Raw genomic sequence first — 15,427 nt, forward strand, 5'->3', positions numbered from 1 at the left:
ACAAATCCTGCCTTAAACCGTGGAAAGTTGCTGGCAATAAGAAGTGATAGTACCGAATATGAGGCACCATTGGTCTGACTCTGTAGTCAACTGTAGTCAGTTGTGGTAACATTATTTGTCATACCTCACAGTAACAAGAAATATCAGGTGCTGGGGTCCTTGTAGAGTGACTTACTTGTAATGTCCTCCTTCTATAAGGAAATTCTGCTACTTCTGTGCAATAATCTCTTTTGTTTTGTTTCGTATTGGCTTACATGCTCCACATAAATTTCATTTTACATCACAGATATGTGCTTTGCACAATTTCTCAACCAAACCTTGCCCCCTGATATGTTTGACAAGGCCACACAAAAATTACATATTTTGTTAGCAATTTCTCTCTTATTTCAGGCAGTAAGACGTTAGAGAGGCTAGAAATTGGCCAGGATCAGTACAAAAAACAAGGTCCAATGAATGTATGTAGGGAACAACTCAGCTAGAGAATGCTACATTTGAAATTACTCAAGCAATTGCTGCCTGAAGCCAAAGACTTTTAAAGCTGAGCATTCAGGTCCTTGCCCAGAGCACAGCTGCAGGCCATGAAGGTCATGTGAGGAATTATCTACTTATTAGGAAAATTCTGTTCTTGAGGTGTGCATTTTTCCTCTCTTCTTCTACTCTTTGTCTGTATTGCTCAGGCTAAATAGGGTTGCTAGGAGGTCTGGTATGCCATTTGATGTGATCCTCACATTCAAATGGCACATGGACCTCAAGCGACCCTATTTGGTCTACATTCACCTACTGTCAATATTCCAATATCATGAAGTGGATTAAAAAGAGAGACACTTCAGGATATTGGCAAATTAAAGACTTCCTTGGCTCCATGGAGGGACAGAGAAAGTGAAGAAAAAAAATTAAGTGTAGTAAAACAGTACAGATGTTTTGCATCACTTTTTTTAAAAAGACAAATGGAGAACTTCTTCCTGGAAGCAAAAAGGTGGTAAGAATGAGTTTTTTCCTTTGTTTATCTCTTATAGGCTATGGGCAGATTCTCAACCAGATCTTTAAGAGAGAAACAAACAAATATCTCCTTGATGCCCCCTCCTGCAAAGAAAGTGTTTAATTTGTCGATATCCTGGTGGCTCTCTTCTTAAGCTGCTCCATGATATGGCAGATTCAAAGAGGAAGGGTTATTTTCCATGTGCTGGAAGTGAACCAAAATTGAGTGATCCTACCCACACCAAAAAAGTAGAAGCCCCGGACAGGAGCCAGAAAGGTGCAGTTAGGAATGCTCTGGGGGTGGGCTGGTTCACTCCAGCAAAGACATTGTCTGATAGCTAGATTTAGGAATGAACCACCCCATCCCAATAGCAAATCAAAATGGGCTAAATTCCTGTGTTGTCGCTCTCCTTGTCTAAGCAGGCAGTTGTTTACCTTCTGTCTCATAACCCTTTCAAGGAGATGGCTCAGAGGATGTATTTTGAGACCCCTTAATTCCCTTGAGTCCCCTGTTGCTCCTCAGGTCTGGGAGCCCCAGGTCACCCTCTAAAGAGGGGTCCTCCACAATGTAATGTGTTTGTGTATGTTATTTTCTCTCATATTTTCATTGTTGTGCATACTGCTCTTAGTACAGTGGTGCCTCACATAGCAAGGTTAATCCATTCCGGATTAACCTTCGCTATGCTGAAGCATCATTGAACGGGGCAGGGAATTCCATTGGAACGCATTAAACATGGTTTAATGCATTCCAAATGGGCCGAATACTCACCGTTCAGCGATGCTTCTTAATGGCCGGCAGCAATTTTCGCGCCCTCCCCTCGCTTAACAAGGGCGCGAAAACGCTGCACGTGGCCATTTTGGGCCATTTCCGGGCTTCCGGCGGCCATTTTGGCCGCTGAACAGCTGATCGTCGGGCTTAGTTTTGCGAAGATCGGTAAGCGAAACACTTACCAATCTTCGCAAAGCGAATTTTGCCCTATCTAAAAAACGTTGAGTGATCGCATTAGCGATCCCAAAAAAGGGATCGCTATGCGATTTCGTCATTGTACTGTGCGCTCGTTAAGCGAGGCACCACTGTATTAGTATTCACCGCTCTGATGCATTTTGAACACCAGAAAACACACTTGTAATGTTTAGAAAAGTGTTACTTTTGTAAGGTAACTGCATTTTGGCTTGCCTATTTGTTTGGGAAGAGTGAATTATATAGGATCATAGTATGCACAAACTGAATGAATGCCCATTCCAACATCATATTTGTGGAGGAAGCGGCATCTGTGGCAATAGGATTCACAAATCAATGCCTTTGGGGAGGGACAGCCAGGGCCTTAAAGTGATTCCTTGGGAAATTTAGTTGCTCAGTTGAATTCTGTACTTCAGTACACTCATATGCATTCAATGAGCTGTTAAGAAGAAACATAAAGGTGGAAAATATTTAAAAACAAATACATGTTTCCTGGTATTATTTCAGCTAGTCAATGCAGGTGAAGATGTGCTAATCTTTTACAACGACAGAGCGTCATTTCCAATTCTTCTTCACATGATGTGCTCTGAGCGAGAGCGAGTGGATGAGAGTGGGCCTTTGGTTTATCACATCACCCTGGTGGAATTGCTCGCAGCATGTACAGAAGGGAAGAATGTTTACACCGAGATTAAATGTAATTCCCTTCTTCCACTGGATGACATAGTGAGAGTGGTGACTCATGATGACTGCATACCTGAGGTAAGCTTGACTTTGCAACTCAGCATGGGAAGAATAATTATAAAAACATTTCCAGTGCATCTGAAAAAGATGAGATGCTCTCTCTCTCTCTCTCTCTCTCTCTCTCTGTTTATATTAAAATATTGTCAGTAAAGAGGTAAATCAAGTAATCTGGCATAATTACCAGAAATAATAAAATGTTGATTGCCCCTACTTGCATTCTGATTTAACACGTGGATGTGGAAGTTGCAACAGAAAGAAAAAGTACAAGGTCAGGCCAACCATCAACCTGAAGGGTTACCAAATGCAGTTTACATATACATTTGTAAAAAAAAAAACACTTCCAAATAATTTGGATATGCTGGAGAGGAAGCTGCAGTTGCATCTGGTGCCTTTATTTCTTTAGCGCAATAGAAATCTTGTAGGGGAATCGGGATGCTGGACATGACTATACCTTTGTTCTCCCGTATGCTAGCATGCCCAGAATCTTCTAAGAGATTGCAGGCAGGCGGGCAGGCAAGAAACCACTGCCTTGTAAGAACAAGCACTGAAAGAGGAGGATGAGTTAGAGGGAGAGAAAGGGTGTGGGCATGGGTGGCTCATGTAATAGGCAGGGGATGCTTCCCACAATGTTTTGAGATGAAGTGCTCTCCTGTTCACTTTATGAATCAGCACAGAGAGTAGAAACCAGGGGACGAGTGCCCAAAAATACCTTGTTTCCCCAAAAATAAGACCTAACCTGAAAACAGCCCTAGTATGATTTTTCAGGATGCTCGTAATAGAAGCTTAACCCAAAAATAAGGCCCAATTGAGTGAAACCCTGGCCTCCACCACTGCAGCAACCAGAAGAAGATGACATGACTGTATTTGAATAAATGTAGATTGTTGTACATGAAAAAAAATAAAAAAAAATCCCCTGAAAATAAGCCCTAATGTGTTTTTTGGAGTTAAAATTAATATAAGACCCTGTCTTATTTTCAGGGAAACATGGTATATAGGAGTTATCAGGAAGCAATTTTGTCCAGGGCAGCCCCAACCCTGGCAATATAATTAACAGAAATGTCAGAACAAACAATGTGTTGCCATTTAGATTAACATCAGAATCTCATACTTGGCTGTCTTTCATGCATAGGATGTCCGTGGCAAGGACAAATTGACATTTCAGTAGTTTAACATTTGTTACACAATGAAAAGAAAGAAAAGACAAAATGGCAGCAAGGCAGTTGTGCTGATAATGAAAGAGCAAAATAATTACCATGGAAGGTTCAGAGGATTGAAGAAAAACTGAATGGATTGCTTACATCAGCCAAGATGTTGCATGCCTCAACTTCTTGTTTGTTTGTTTTGAGTGGGGTAGGATATCTGAAGAACTCAAAGAATCTGCAAATAAATATTTAAATAATCACTAGAGCAACACAATAGCTAAAACAGCTGTACTAAAAATATATTATGATCTTCCTTTATTCCCACAGTAGTTTGACTAATACTTTGTCCCCAAAAAAAGAAAAGGGGAAAGGGGGGGAGAAGGAAAAAGAGTCTTGCTACGGGCTTTTGTTTACTATTTTTCTTATTTGATGTTCCAGGTGAAGATTGCATACGTGAACTTTGTCAATCATTGCTATGTAGACACTGAGGTGGAAATGAAAGAAATTTACACCAGTAACCACATCTGGAAACTATTTGAGAACTTCCTTGTTGATATGGCAAGGGTAAGATTTTTATGACTATTAAATACTACATGAACCTCGTTAGAAGGCACTACAGGGGCAACACACCAAAGCACTTTATAGAATGAACTGCTCAACACACAAATGTACAATATGAAGGCTCCATTCTTAAAAAACCTACCATGGCAAAGAGAGAAAAATGCAAGTAGCCAAAGCTGCACCAGAAGTTTATACTGTTGTCATGAAAGGGGGAATGCACAATCATTTAGATGGACATGCTGCAACGCTTAGTAGCAGCAAAAATGTTCAAAATGCCTTTGTGCATTTGCTTCTTCCTGAACTGCAGCAGGGTTGTTTGTGATTGCAGCTAAAATTACCAGGAAAATATTATAAGACATATTGAACAAAATGAGAATTTTGCAAACTCGGAATCCTCCTATATTCTTCTCCTAAGAGTTGTGAAGAGAAGTGAACACTGCTTCTGTTTAACTGGAAATCAAATTTGGCATCAGCCTAGGACTAATGGGCAAGTTGCACTTAACATGGTTGCATTTCAATGGTAATTCATACCATAAAGTTGTTATGTGACAGATCAAAGTCCGCATGCCATGCACGTTGATGATGAAACACTTCCCCGCCACCACGAGATGGGTACTCTTGCCATCTTTTAAAAAGATTGTTTAGAAATAAGACATCTGTAGTTCTTAAGACTCCAGATTCCATGATCATTGTCCTTCTAGATCTTGGCTTCTACCCTTATGGAGAGTCACCGTGTCTATCTAAATAGTATAGATATAGCCCAGATGCTTTTTTGTATGTTTACAGAGAAGGAAAGCAGCTGTCTGTACAGTACAGTCTATTGTTACGGTCCTTAAACCAATTACACAGGGAAAAAAACATAGACATTTACAGTTCCCAAAATTCCAAAAACCTTGTAAAAACATTTGACATTAAAAGACCATTTAAAATCTAGTATCTAGCTACCATAACATTTCAAGATTTCAGATACTTTGTAAAAAAACATTCGGTGTTTAAAACACAATTTAAAATCTAGTATCAAGTTACCATGGAATTTTCAAGACCTGAATATCGGCATACAAAATCTGGCTATGTGATAAGTGATCTTGGAGTCTATATCAAGAGACTCAAGTCTATTTTTTCCTTTAATCAGTGGGGTGATGATCTCCTTGCAAGCCACCTTGTAATCAATCATTACTTTATTTCCAGTCCTTAGACCTACGTATCACACAGAGAAGTGGACAGCCCAGATCTCCACAATCTCTGCAATACATAAAAACATCAAACATAGACATAAAACAGACAAACAAATATAAAACGAACAAGTATACAAGCCATTCAAAACCCTCCATACCAATACCAGAGTCAAGTATGGGGAAATTTCTGAAACTTGAGAATCACCAGACAGAACCCAGCTACCTTGAATGATATCTTACTATCCCTGTCTATGAGGAGATACTTAAGTCTAGTTTTCTCTGATTGGCCAGGGATATTTTCAATCAGTGGGGTAATAAACTGATTTTGTGCTACTGCATAATGCGGTCAGTGGAAAAAAATGTGTTCCATGGACTAGACCTCGCCAAGGGAGCAGGAACACAGACTCTCAGTAAGTGGGACATTCTTGTACTTCCCTTCCAGCACAGCAGAGGGGAGAGTAGCACACCTTGCCAGAGTAAAAGCTCTCCTAAACCCTTTTACTATCAGCGATGTTAGATAATTAGTTGGTTCTGTAACATTTTTAATATAGGCCCTTGTCATAGTGTTTTGTAGGCTGGAAAGATCTGACTGGTGCTCAACATCCTCAATTCTCTGCTTAACGGGTTTTTTTTTTTTTTTGGCCTGGTCTAATCCATATAATAAAAGGGCATGGGGATGGACACCAATTCAGCTGTCCATATTTTTATTATGAGATGGAGGTTTTGTGCCTATCATACTAATCTATGTTTGCAGGTCTTCAGGAAGCTCACAAGAAAATCCACACAACCCACACATTTGGTACCTTTTGCATCTTATGCTTTTACACCTGCTGGGTAACTGAAAATTCAGTATTAGTTTCTAACTCTGAGGGATGTTCCATGCTTTAAAGGTTCGGATTTAGAGAGCAGCATTTGTCCCTGTCTGATAGATTTATCATGAAAGAATGTACTGTCCTCATAAAAGCTATATTCATGAACCTCCTTTAACCTTAGGTGTACAAGCACAGCGTTATAACACAAGACCCTGTTGCCATAAAGAATTGTCACTTTGTTTTGCATTTGGTTTCAGTGCTGCTTGAGGCTTTCATACTTGCTTTCATTTGGGGCCTGCAGTAAGATTCCAGCCCCCCACTACCACCACAATCTTTTAGTGGTTTCATTTAATCCTCCCAGAGCTCTCCTCATCTTTTCCTAAACAAGCGTTAGAAAAACGTTTATGTTTTTCCTTGCAAGCGTTCCTGGGAGCTGTCTAATAGTTTCCTTGTATTTCTTTGCTAGCAGTTCCTTCTCATTCCCTCTTCTCGCTACCTTGGCTGGAGGAGATTTGTCAGAACTGCTTTCTTGTGTTTGAGTCTTCAGCTTCAGGATTCAGGCTGCCTACATCTTCAAGCGAGGATGTGTAGGAAGGCTTCTGCTTTATACGCTTCAAAAACACCGGTTCTGCCTTGCTCTCAGGCCTTTAAGAAAGCTTTTAGCACTATGAATAGAAAGTTACAAAAGCTTTCTCTTCAGCTACTGCTGGGTCTGATTCTTATCCTTCTCTCTGCTTTTAGCTCCCCTCTTGTCTTTCCTCACACAGGACAGTTTGCGAATGTCCTTTCTGAGGGCAGAATTCTCTTCAAACCATTTGGTACCTTTTGCATCTTGACATTCTTGTCTTATGTATATTTTTAAAAGTGACTTTATTCTAAGCAGGCATTATGTTAAGGATGAAAACTCTCGACATAAGCATTGTTGTTAAGACTCAGTTGCTTATTTCCACATAGTCCTCAGTATCTACTAGATTCTGGGAATGTATATTTGTGGGTGGATGATGACAAAGACAATGACTATATTATCAGGAGCCACTCTGCTCTCCAGATAGTGGTCCAGGAAACTGAAATACATTTCTGACAATGAGACTTGGTTGCTTCATTTAGGAGCACTCAGGATCTATAATAAACTTATTTGGTCAGAAGCTTTTCACAGTAATGAGGTATGTACCACTCAAGAAGAGCTGTGGCATTCCATTTGTCAACAGCCAGTTCCACCAGGAGAGTGGCTCCCTTACAGCTGTCTTTAACGGGTGCTTTCAGATATCTACTGTATATACAACACAGAAAAAGTGCATCTATATATGTGCATCATTCTCCGCAGCATATATACATTTTTAATATGCAGGGTTTTATTGCCAGAAGCAATTGCACAAGCTGTACCTGTGAAATGAAGAATGAAGGCACTGCTGTCAGGGAATGTAGATTAAAAGTAGGAACCTCATGGTCTGAAGCTTCAAGAGCTTTGTTTGCTCAAATGTGGCATGCAGCACCAAGCCCATGAATTAGCCAGAGTCTTGACTAAGCTTTAGAAGAAGGCATTTCTGCACCTGACTGGCATAAACTCACCATGCATGTCCTCTAAATTTTCCACAAAATATGCTTTCTTGCTTTCTTTCTTTCTTTCTTTCTTTCTTTCTTTCTTTCTTTCTTTCTTTCTTTCTTTCTTTCTTTCTTTTCCTGATAACTGCATCATAAAATTTCGAGATGTACACAATGTGAAGGATAAAAATGTTCTGATTTGCCCATTAGTTTGGAAGTTGTAAACTGGGCTTATTTACTTTAAAATGTGTACCAAAGAATTCTCACCTATAGCTTTGGCATCATGTTTAGTTATTTTTTTGCTCAAAACATGGTGAATTCATAGGAACAGTTATTTCAACTCATTCTTCATATGTTCACTATCTACTATAGGTATGTAACACAACCACAGACAGAAAACATGCAGATTTAGCTCTGGAGAAATATGTGACTGAACCAGTAATGAGCATAGTGAGTGGCTTCTTCAATTCTCCATTTTCTGACAACAGCACAAGCCTCCAGGTAAGAACAAAGAGTGACAAATGTGTTTTTGACTATGATGACATAGTTGTGCAAGCAAGAACACGTTAACACATCTGTTAATTCCTTGTAATATCTATTTTGTTGCACCTATGTTCATCTAAAGGTGAGGGTTTTTTTGTTAAATACCCTGAAAATGGCTTTTTAAAGAAAAATATGTAGACACTCTCTCAATGCACTCTGGGATGTTTGTTATCTGTGTAGAATTCTATATGAGCAAAACTGTCATTCATGTGATAGTCAGTATCCTGCTGCACAGTGGAAATGAGATAATCACCAGCACTACATTGCTGCTGATGAAAGAGTTCCTGCTTTGATTTTAGAATATGCATGACTTGTGTGTAATGGGTTAGAGTCATGTGCAACCCCAAATTGCAGCAGAACTCTTTACTTAGCAGCAGTTTCTTGCTCCCGGTGATCTTACTTCTGCTGCACTAGTAGAGGTACATGACAGAATTTTGGAATATGATTTATTCATTAAAAATACATCCTGCCTTTCAGGATATAAGAGGCAAGCTATGCTGTACATACTTGATAGAGGTATAAAAAGCTGCAGCCAACAGACCAATTCTAGAGCCAACATCTCCAACATGGTGTCTCCTCCAGGTCTTTTGTACGTCAACTTCCCCGAAACCCAGACAGCATGGCTAATGATCAGGGATGGTGGGAAATGTCAGATTATCAAGTAAAGCTCTTCTAAACTTAGCTGATAAACCTCATTTACCCAGGTATAGAGTACTCCCTGTAAGTGGACAAATTTATTTATTTATTTAATTTATACCCCGCCTATCTGGGATATAGGGATCACCCTATACTATTTTTTTTCATGAGTTCTAGTGCATTAATGTCAACTCCCAGCTTTCTAAAGTCCCTGGCAGAAATCAGTCACATCATTTTCTCCTTTTTTTTTCTCCTCTACATTTTTTTTTAATTTGAGAGGGCAGGAATAAAGCTGGAACACTCACCTGGGCCATCAGTTGCCAGCACTCTGCCAAGGAATGATAGCCAGGACAGAGTGACTATTAGAAGCCGAATCCCTCAAACAATTCTCCTTGGGCGTTTCATATGATATTATGACCGTGTGTTTTCTTGGCACCTTTCAGGAGACCTGGTCTTACAAGGGTATAATAACCCTGCTACAGAATAGGGTATATCTACACTCTCTTCTTTTGCCAAAATAAATACTGTATGTGCCAAAATAAACATTGGGGAGAGGAGACACCAGGAATGTGAAAATGTTACATAGTGCAAATGAGTAATGTTGGGATTTAACTAGAGAAATCAATGATTAATTAGGTCTTTTGGGGTGAAGCCCAGCAAAACCAAGTTCAATTGACATTGTTCCAGGGCCAGGTATTTCCAGATTCCTGGCCAGGGTCCCAAAGACTAAGATACTTTGGAGACATTTTATATGCCATTATTCGAAGCATTTACATTGTGAAGAAAATATACTTAATATTTAGTATGTGTGAAATACGTAAATGAATGATAGCGCATAAACGTTTTTGTGTCGTGCCAGAACACAGCAAAAATAGGACTGAAGAACAATTTAAATTATAAACAGAGCCTTTTGGATTGTTTTGTTTGTTTTGTTGTGATTTCAGACACACCAGCCTGTTTTTATTCAGTTGCTGCAGTCTGCATTCAGAATTTACAACTGTACCTGGCCTAATCCAACACAGAAGTCTTTCGTGGAATCCTGCATCAAAACTTTAGCTGAAGTTGGTAAGTGATATTAACTCTGGCTTTCACTCTTTCATTTATCAATGACCTAGGGCAGTGCTTCCCAATCTTGGGTAATCCAGGTGTTCTTGGATTGCAGTTCCCATAAGCCTTCACCACCACCTGTGCTGGCTGGGGTTTCTGGGAGTTCCAGTCCAAGAACACCTCAATTACCCAAGGCTGGGAAGCACTGATCTAGGATGAAATGTCAATAATGTTTCTGGGAATAGCCTTCTGAAACTAAGGGGTACTAGGAAATGATCGTGTGATTTCCATTGAAACATTATGTGAGTAGGGTGTGAAGATAGTATTTTCACAAATTTCATAAAGCTTACTGATCTGTATTACACTTCACCTGAAGTGTTGAAGTCCCACCACAGACAAAAGTGGTGAAAAACTGTAGGACAGTGAAGCACAGAGTGATTGGCCCAGTTATTATCATGGCAGGGAAGGGAAACTCTAGATGTACTAGATTCAAGAAGACTGGTGCTGGGCAGTTTCCCAGACTGCCTTCATCAGTGAAGAGAAACATCCACTCCACACTCCAGGCTATCTAGGTCGCTTCTACTCTCCATTCAGATTTATGGGAAGTGCTGAATTCATCAGAGAGGACAACAGTGACCCCTCTAGAAGTGCCTTCCCCATTTTGGTGTCTCCAAGATGTTTTGGACTGCTGCTTTCTTGAGCTCACGGGAACTGTGGAGGGCACCATATTGGGGTAGACTGCCCTGGAGCGTCCATATGTGCCTGTATGTTTCTCTGTATCGAAGCAGTACACCACCACCCTGCTTCTTCCTTCTCTTTGCCTACAAGACTAGCCAGTTTCCACATCCAACCCTGCCACTTGCAGCTAATACATTCCATTTTTACTAGGAAGTAAGTTCTATGGGGTTTTCTGCTTGGCCAAGGCTACATAGGTGAAACATGCTTTGGGTGATTTCAGCTTCCCCATCTTGAGAGCGGAACAATGAAAATTTGAATTCTTGGACCTTGGCTTCTAGCCAGGTCTGTAAGTATTGTTTTAGTGCAATTTTTTGTTTTAATGGAATTTATATCCAAACAAGTGTACATAGGAGGCGGTTCTTGTGGTCATGTTAGATGATACAGACAATGCAGCATTAAAACTGAAAGTTTCTTAAGCACTGAAGAACATTTGATTGACACAGCAGGAGCTTTTCTTAACTTTCACAGCTTGTGAGTTAGTTTGCGTTGCTTTCTGATTGCTCATTAGGTGGTAAACAGAGGCTTATTTGCAAGGTTGTAGATGCAAATAAGAATCAAACTGCTTGAAAGCTAATGTGCTTTCAACTTTTAAGGCTTTTTCTTTGTATTGTCTAGTGTGACCTTCAGTTGCACTGGGCCTGTGAAGTAGTTGTGCCCTCTTCTCTTTGGGCTGTGCTTTCTGGTGGTTCTCTTTCCTTCAATTGCTGATAAAGGATTTTCTTGCTTTGGCTGCAGCAGTTAAACAAAGGAAACTTCGTAAACAGGCTAACTGTTTTTCACAGAGTGAATCTGTATTGAATTTCACATGTTGATTGTAATTTACTAGCCAGAACTTTGGCTACAGAGCTTCTGTTCCATTTCTCAGATGTCTTTAACATTGTTTAGCTCACTGAACACGTGATTGCTTTAGGTAATAGGTACAATTATTCTGGAAGTAACATTCTCTTTACTTCAAATAATAATAATAATCTGAAAACTCTTATAAATCATTCAAGGAAAGTCTCTTATAATTATCTTGCGGTTATAGTATAAACAGTCCTTGAAAATAAAAATAAAATGGAACAAGCCTACTGTCATTTTGAGGAGTTGGTTCTGATTGCTTGTTCCTAGTTAGCACCTTGATTCTAAACATTTGAGTGGATGTATCCACATTTTGCATCCAAGGTACAACAGGAGTACACCTCTGATTGTACAGTGGTGCCTCGCTTGACGAGGATAATCCATTCCAGCGAAATCCTCTAGAGCGAAATCCTCGTCAAGTGAAATAAAAAAGCCCATTGAAATGCATTGAGAACCGGTTCAATGTGTTCCAGTGGGCGAAATACCTCAGCGTCCAGTGAAGATCCTCCATAGGGCGGCCATTTTCCGATGCCTGTGCAGCGAAAAATCTGTCCTGAACACAGGGGGGAGCCATTTTGAACAGCCGGCGGCCATTTTGAAAACCCGACGATCAGCTGTTTTGATCGTCGTAATGCTAAGAATCAGTTCCCAAAGCAGAGAACTGATCATCGCAAAGCGGATTTTGCCCATTAAAACATCATCGTGAAGCTGATTCGTCGTCAAGTGGGGTAATCTTTAAGTGGGGCACCACTGTACATATCCAGTCAAAACAGCATTCCATAAGCCACTGCTGACAGGAGGGCACAATCAAAACAAAACATTGTAACTTTTGAGTAGCCTCTGGAATAAGGGCCATATTTGGCAGAGTGATTGTAGACAATGCAGACTTCATCTGTGCCAAACTCAGAGAAGATTGAAAAAGTACTTCCTCTTATTTCAGAACCTTTGTTACCGCCCCCAGCATGATTGCATTTTGCTACCATCTTTTGTGTGGCTCATCATGAATCCAGTAGTTATTTTTCGAACACCTGCCTCTGCTTCCTCAAAAGGAAGTGATTCTTGATGCAAGCTTTGTTTTTTCATTTGAAGTCGATCCATTCTCTTGCTTAGAAGAAACAGGATTTTAAGGATGCTTATTTCACATAGGAAGATTTTCATAAAGTCTGGTTGCACATGCATACTGAAAGATTCCATAGCCAATGCCTAGATTTTTTTGCTGGCACTTTTGTAAACTAATGAGTCTCACTGAGGTGAATAGGGCTTATTTCTGGGCAAGACAGTATGTTGGGACATCACCCTTAACGAAGGAAAAAATGTCTTTGGACAAAATTGCATAGAGAGGAGCCATGAGGGGAGGTGAAAAAGAGAGGAGGGAGTGAGAGGGAGGGAGAGAGTGGAGCCAGATGTTGGGGGCAAGAGAGAGGAATCCCAGAAAAAAAGGGGAGAGAATGGGGAGGTGGGTGAGCAGAAGAAAGGAATCATGGAGAGAGAGAGAAGGATTGAGGAAGTGTGTGGACAGAGAAAAAAGAGGGAGAGAGAGAAGTGAGTGGAAAAGAGCCACACACAGAGAGAAAGAGAGGGAGGAAGGGATGGAGAAATACAAAGCTTCTCTGGAATGATTTGTGGCTGCAGGAATTGGAAGGAACTCTCCCTGCCTCCCTTTCTTGCTTGCTGCTTCAGGTATGTAGACAGAGCAAGCCTACATTGATGTACTGTAAAACCAGCCCTATTTGGTTCAACGGGACTTATTCCCAAGTAGTGACCTAGCCTACAGTTCTGCACCTGTGAACACAGCAGCAAGTCTCTTTGCTATAAATGAGGATTACTTCTGGAGAAGAGGGTGTATCTTAGGACTTCAGCCTTACCACAGGAATAAGCGTCATTGATCTTGGTCAGACTTCCTTCAGAGTGCATTGGCAGGCAGGATCACTTGTGGACAAGGAATAACCCTCTAAATAATTTGCATATCCAGTTGATATAATAGTTTGAGGCTTCAACGTCCATAGTTTTGTCCAGTTTAGGCCTCAGAAGATTAAAAATAACTGGAAGAGAAGCCCAGAGTAATGGAATAATTTGTGGTAATATCACAGAAAAGATGTAGAATAGGCAATAGAAAGTGAACATAACATGCCTAGCAAAGTCTTCTGTTTCATATTTTACTTAGGGAAAAGATTGTCGATGAACCCCAAAGCTTGTTTTATCTGAGTATTGTATGCCAGATTTTGATTCCATCAACCTTACTATCAGAAGAAGAAATGGAAGAACCAGGCAACACATTGTTGGGATAAAAATGCTAAGTCAAAACATTGCACTCCTTTTCTACTAGTGACAGCGTCTGGCGCTTTATTGCATTACATGTGCTCCATTTTCACTGCAGTTGGAGAGTCAGAGCCGAGTTGTTTCAGAATAATTCATTAAAACCTATGACAGGTCTTTGTTCTTTCATGAGAATATCACAATAGTTTCCTTTATCTGACATCATTAAAGATACACAAAGACAGTGAAAAAATTGTTGATTTCTTTAGCCAGCAGGATAGAAATCATGATTTCAGTGAGGATATATATCTGATTTCATAAGATTTATTTCATATATGTTGAACACATTTTGCACCATTTTTTGCTCCCATGAATAATTTCAGTATAGTGAAGATTGCTTCTGGTCATTGTGAATCCTTTGCCATTTCTTTTACTTATTATTATTAGTTTCTATTTGTTGTATTTGAATTTAAAATGGGCTGAAAACCTCTTCAATAAAGTACCTACCTGACCCAAACAAGGTAGGAAAATAAGCTTTGGAGCTTTCCCTTCAAATCATCATAGGCATCCTTCAGTCTCGAGAGACTATGGTAATGTGCTCTGTATGGAGAATTTGGAACAGCGTCTAGTGTGGCTGAGAAGGCCAATTCGAGAGTGACAGTCCCTTCCACACTGAAGATGTCCCTTCAAATGTATCTGAGTATAAAGAAGTTTTACAAGCATCTATATAAGGAATGAGGGTGTACTCCCTCCCAAAAGATACAAAAGTTGTGTAACCCCCTGAGACTTGCCATAAAATAAGACAACAGTGGTCTCCGGCTGGGCCATTGGCAGTAACCTGCTGTAAACCAGGAGCCATGGCACCAGGTGACCATATAAGCTGAGAGACAAACTAGAGGGCCAAAGCTGAACACAGGGAGAACAACAGAGCAAGGATCCAGAAACACTGCAGAATTTAGGAAAACTGTTTATTAAGCAAAGATGAACTGGAAGTTGAAACAGAAAGCCATTGTGTGTTCCTTCCCAGAGGGATGCAGAGGCCAGCTGTGGAAGAGGGAGAAGAGAAAGTCCAGACCCTGAAGGTGCTTTAACAAAAAGTTGTTCAGTGTAATAAAAACCATGGTGGGGCAGCTGTGTACAGCCCTAGTGGTTCTTAATAGCAGTTGTTCCCCACCTCTGAGAAGCATTGTGAGTGGATTTTGAGCAGAGACCAGAGACTTTTTAAGGGGAAGTGTGTGTGTATGTGTGTGTGTGTGTGTGTGTGTGTGAGAGAGAGAGATTGGCATTCAGAAAAGACTGCACATAGGCAGACAGTTGCATTCCCTGATACAGCCTATTGTTACAGTTAATCCCTTCAGAATTAGTACAGAGAAGCCACGTTTTTCATTCTTACTTGATAGCTGTGCTGCTGGCAAGCAGTGATGTGGTTCTGAAGAGCTTCAAGTTATTTTATTT

At 40.3% G+C, this 15,427-nt stretch overlaps 1 protein-coding gene across 5 annotated transcripts in view; it reads left to right on the top strand.

Moving 5' to 3' along the window:
• The window catches only part of ITPR2 (inositol 1,4,5-trisphosphate receptor type 2), a 257,494-nt gene that overhangs the window by 111,886 nt on the left and 130,181 nt on the right, over positions 1–15,427 (top strand). For all 5 annotated transcript variants that reach the window (XM_073000779.2, XM_073000781.2, XM_073000780.2 and 2 more), the window contains 4 exons: positions 2,447–2,698; positions 4,261–4,386; positions 8,285–8,413; positions 10,036–10,156. In XM_073000779.2, coding sequence (XP_072856880.2) covers positions 2,447–2,698; positions 4,261–4,386; positions 8,285–8,413; positions 10,036–10,156 — 628 coding nt within the window. The remainder of the gene's footprint in view (positions 1–2,446; positions 2,699–4,260; positions 4,387–8,284; positions 8,414–10,035; positions 10,157–15,427) is intronic.

The sequence above is a fragment of the Pogona vitticeps genome, chromosome 5 (assembly GCF_051106095.1).
Source record: "Pogona vitticeps strain Pit_001003342236 chromosome 5, PviZW2.1, whole genome shotgun sequence".
In the NCBI taxonomy this organism is placed as follows: Eukaryota; Metazoa; Chordata; class Lepidosauria; order Squamata; family Agamidae; genus Pogona; species Pogona vitticeps.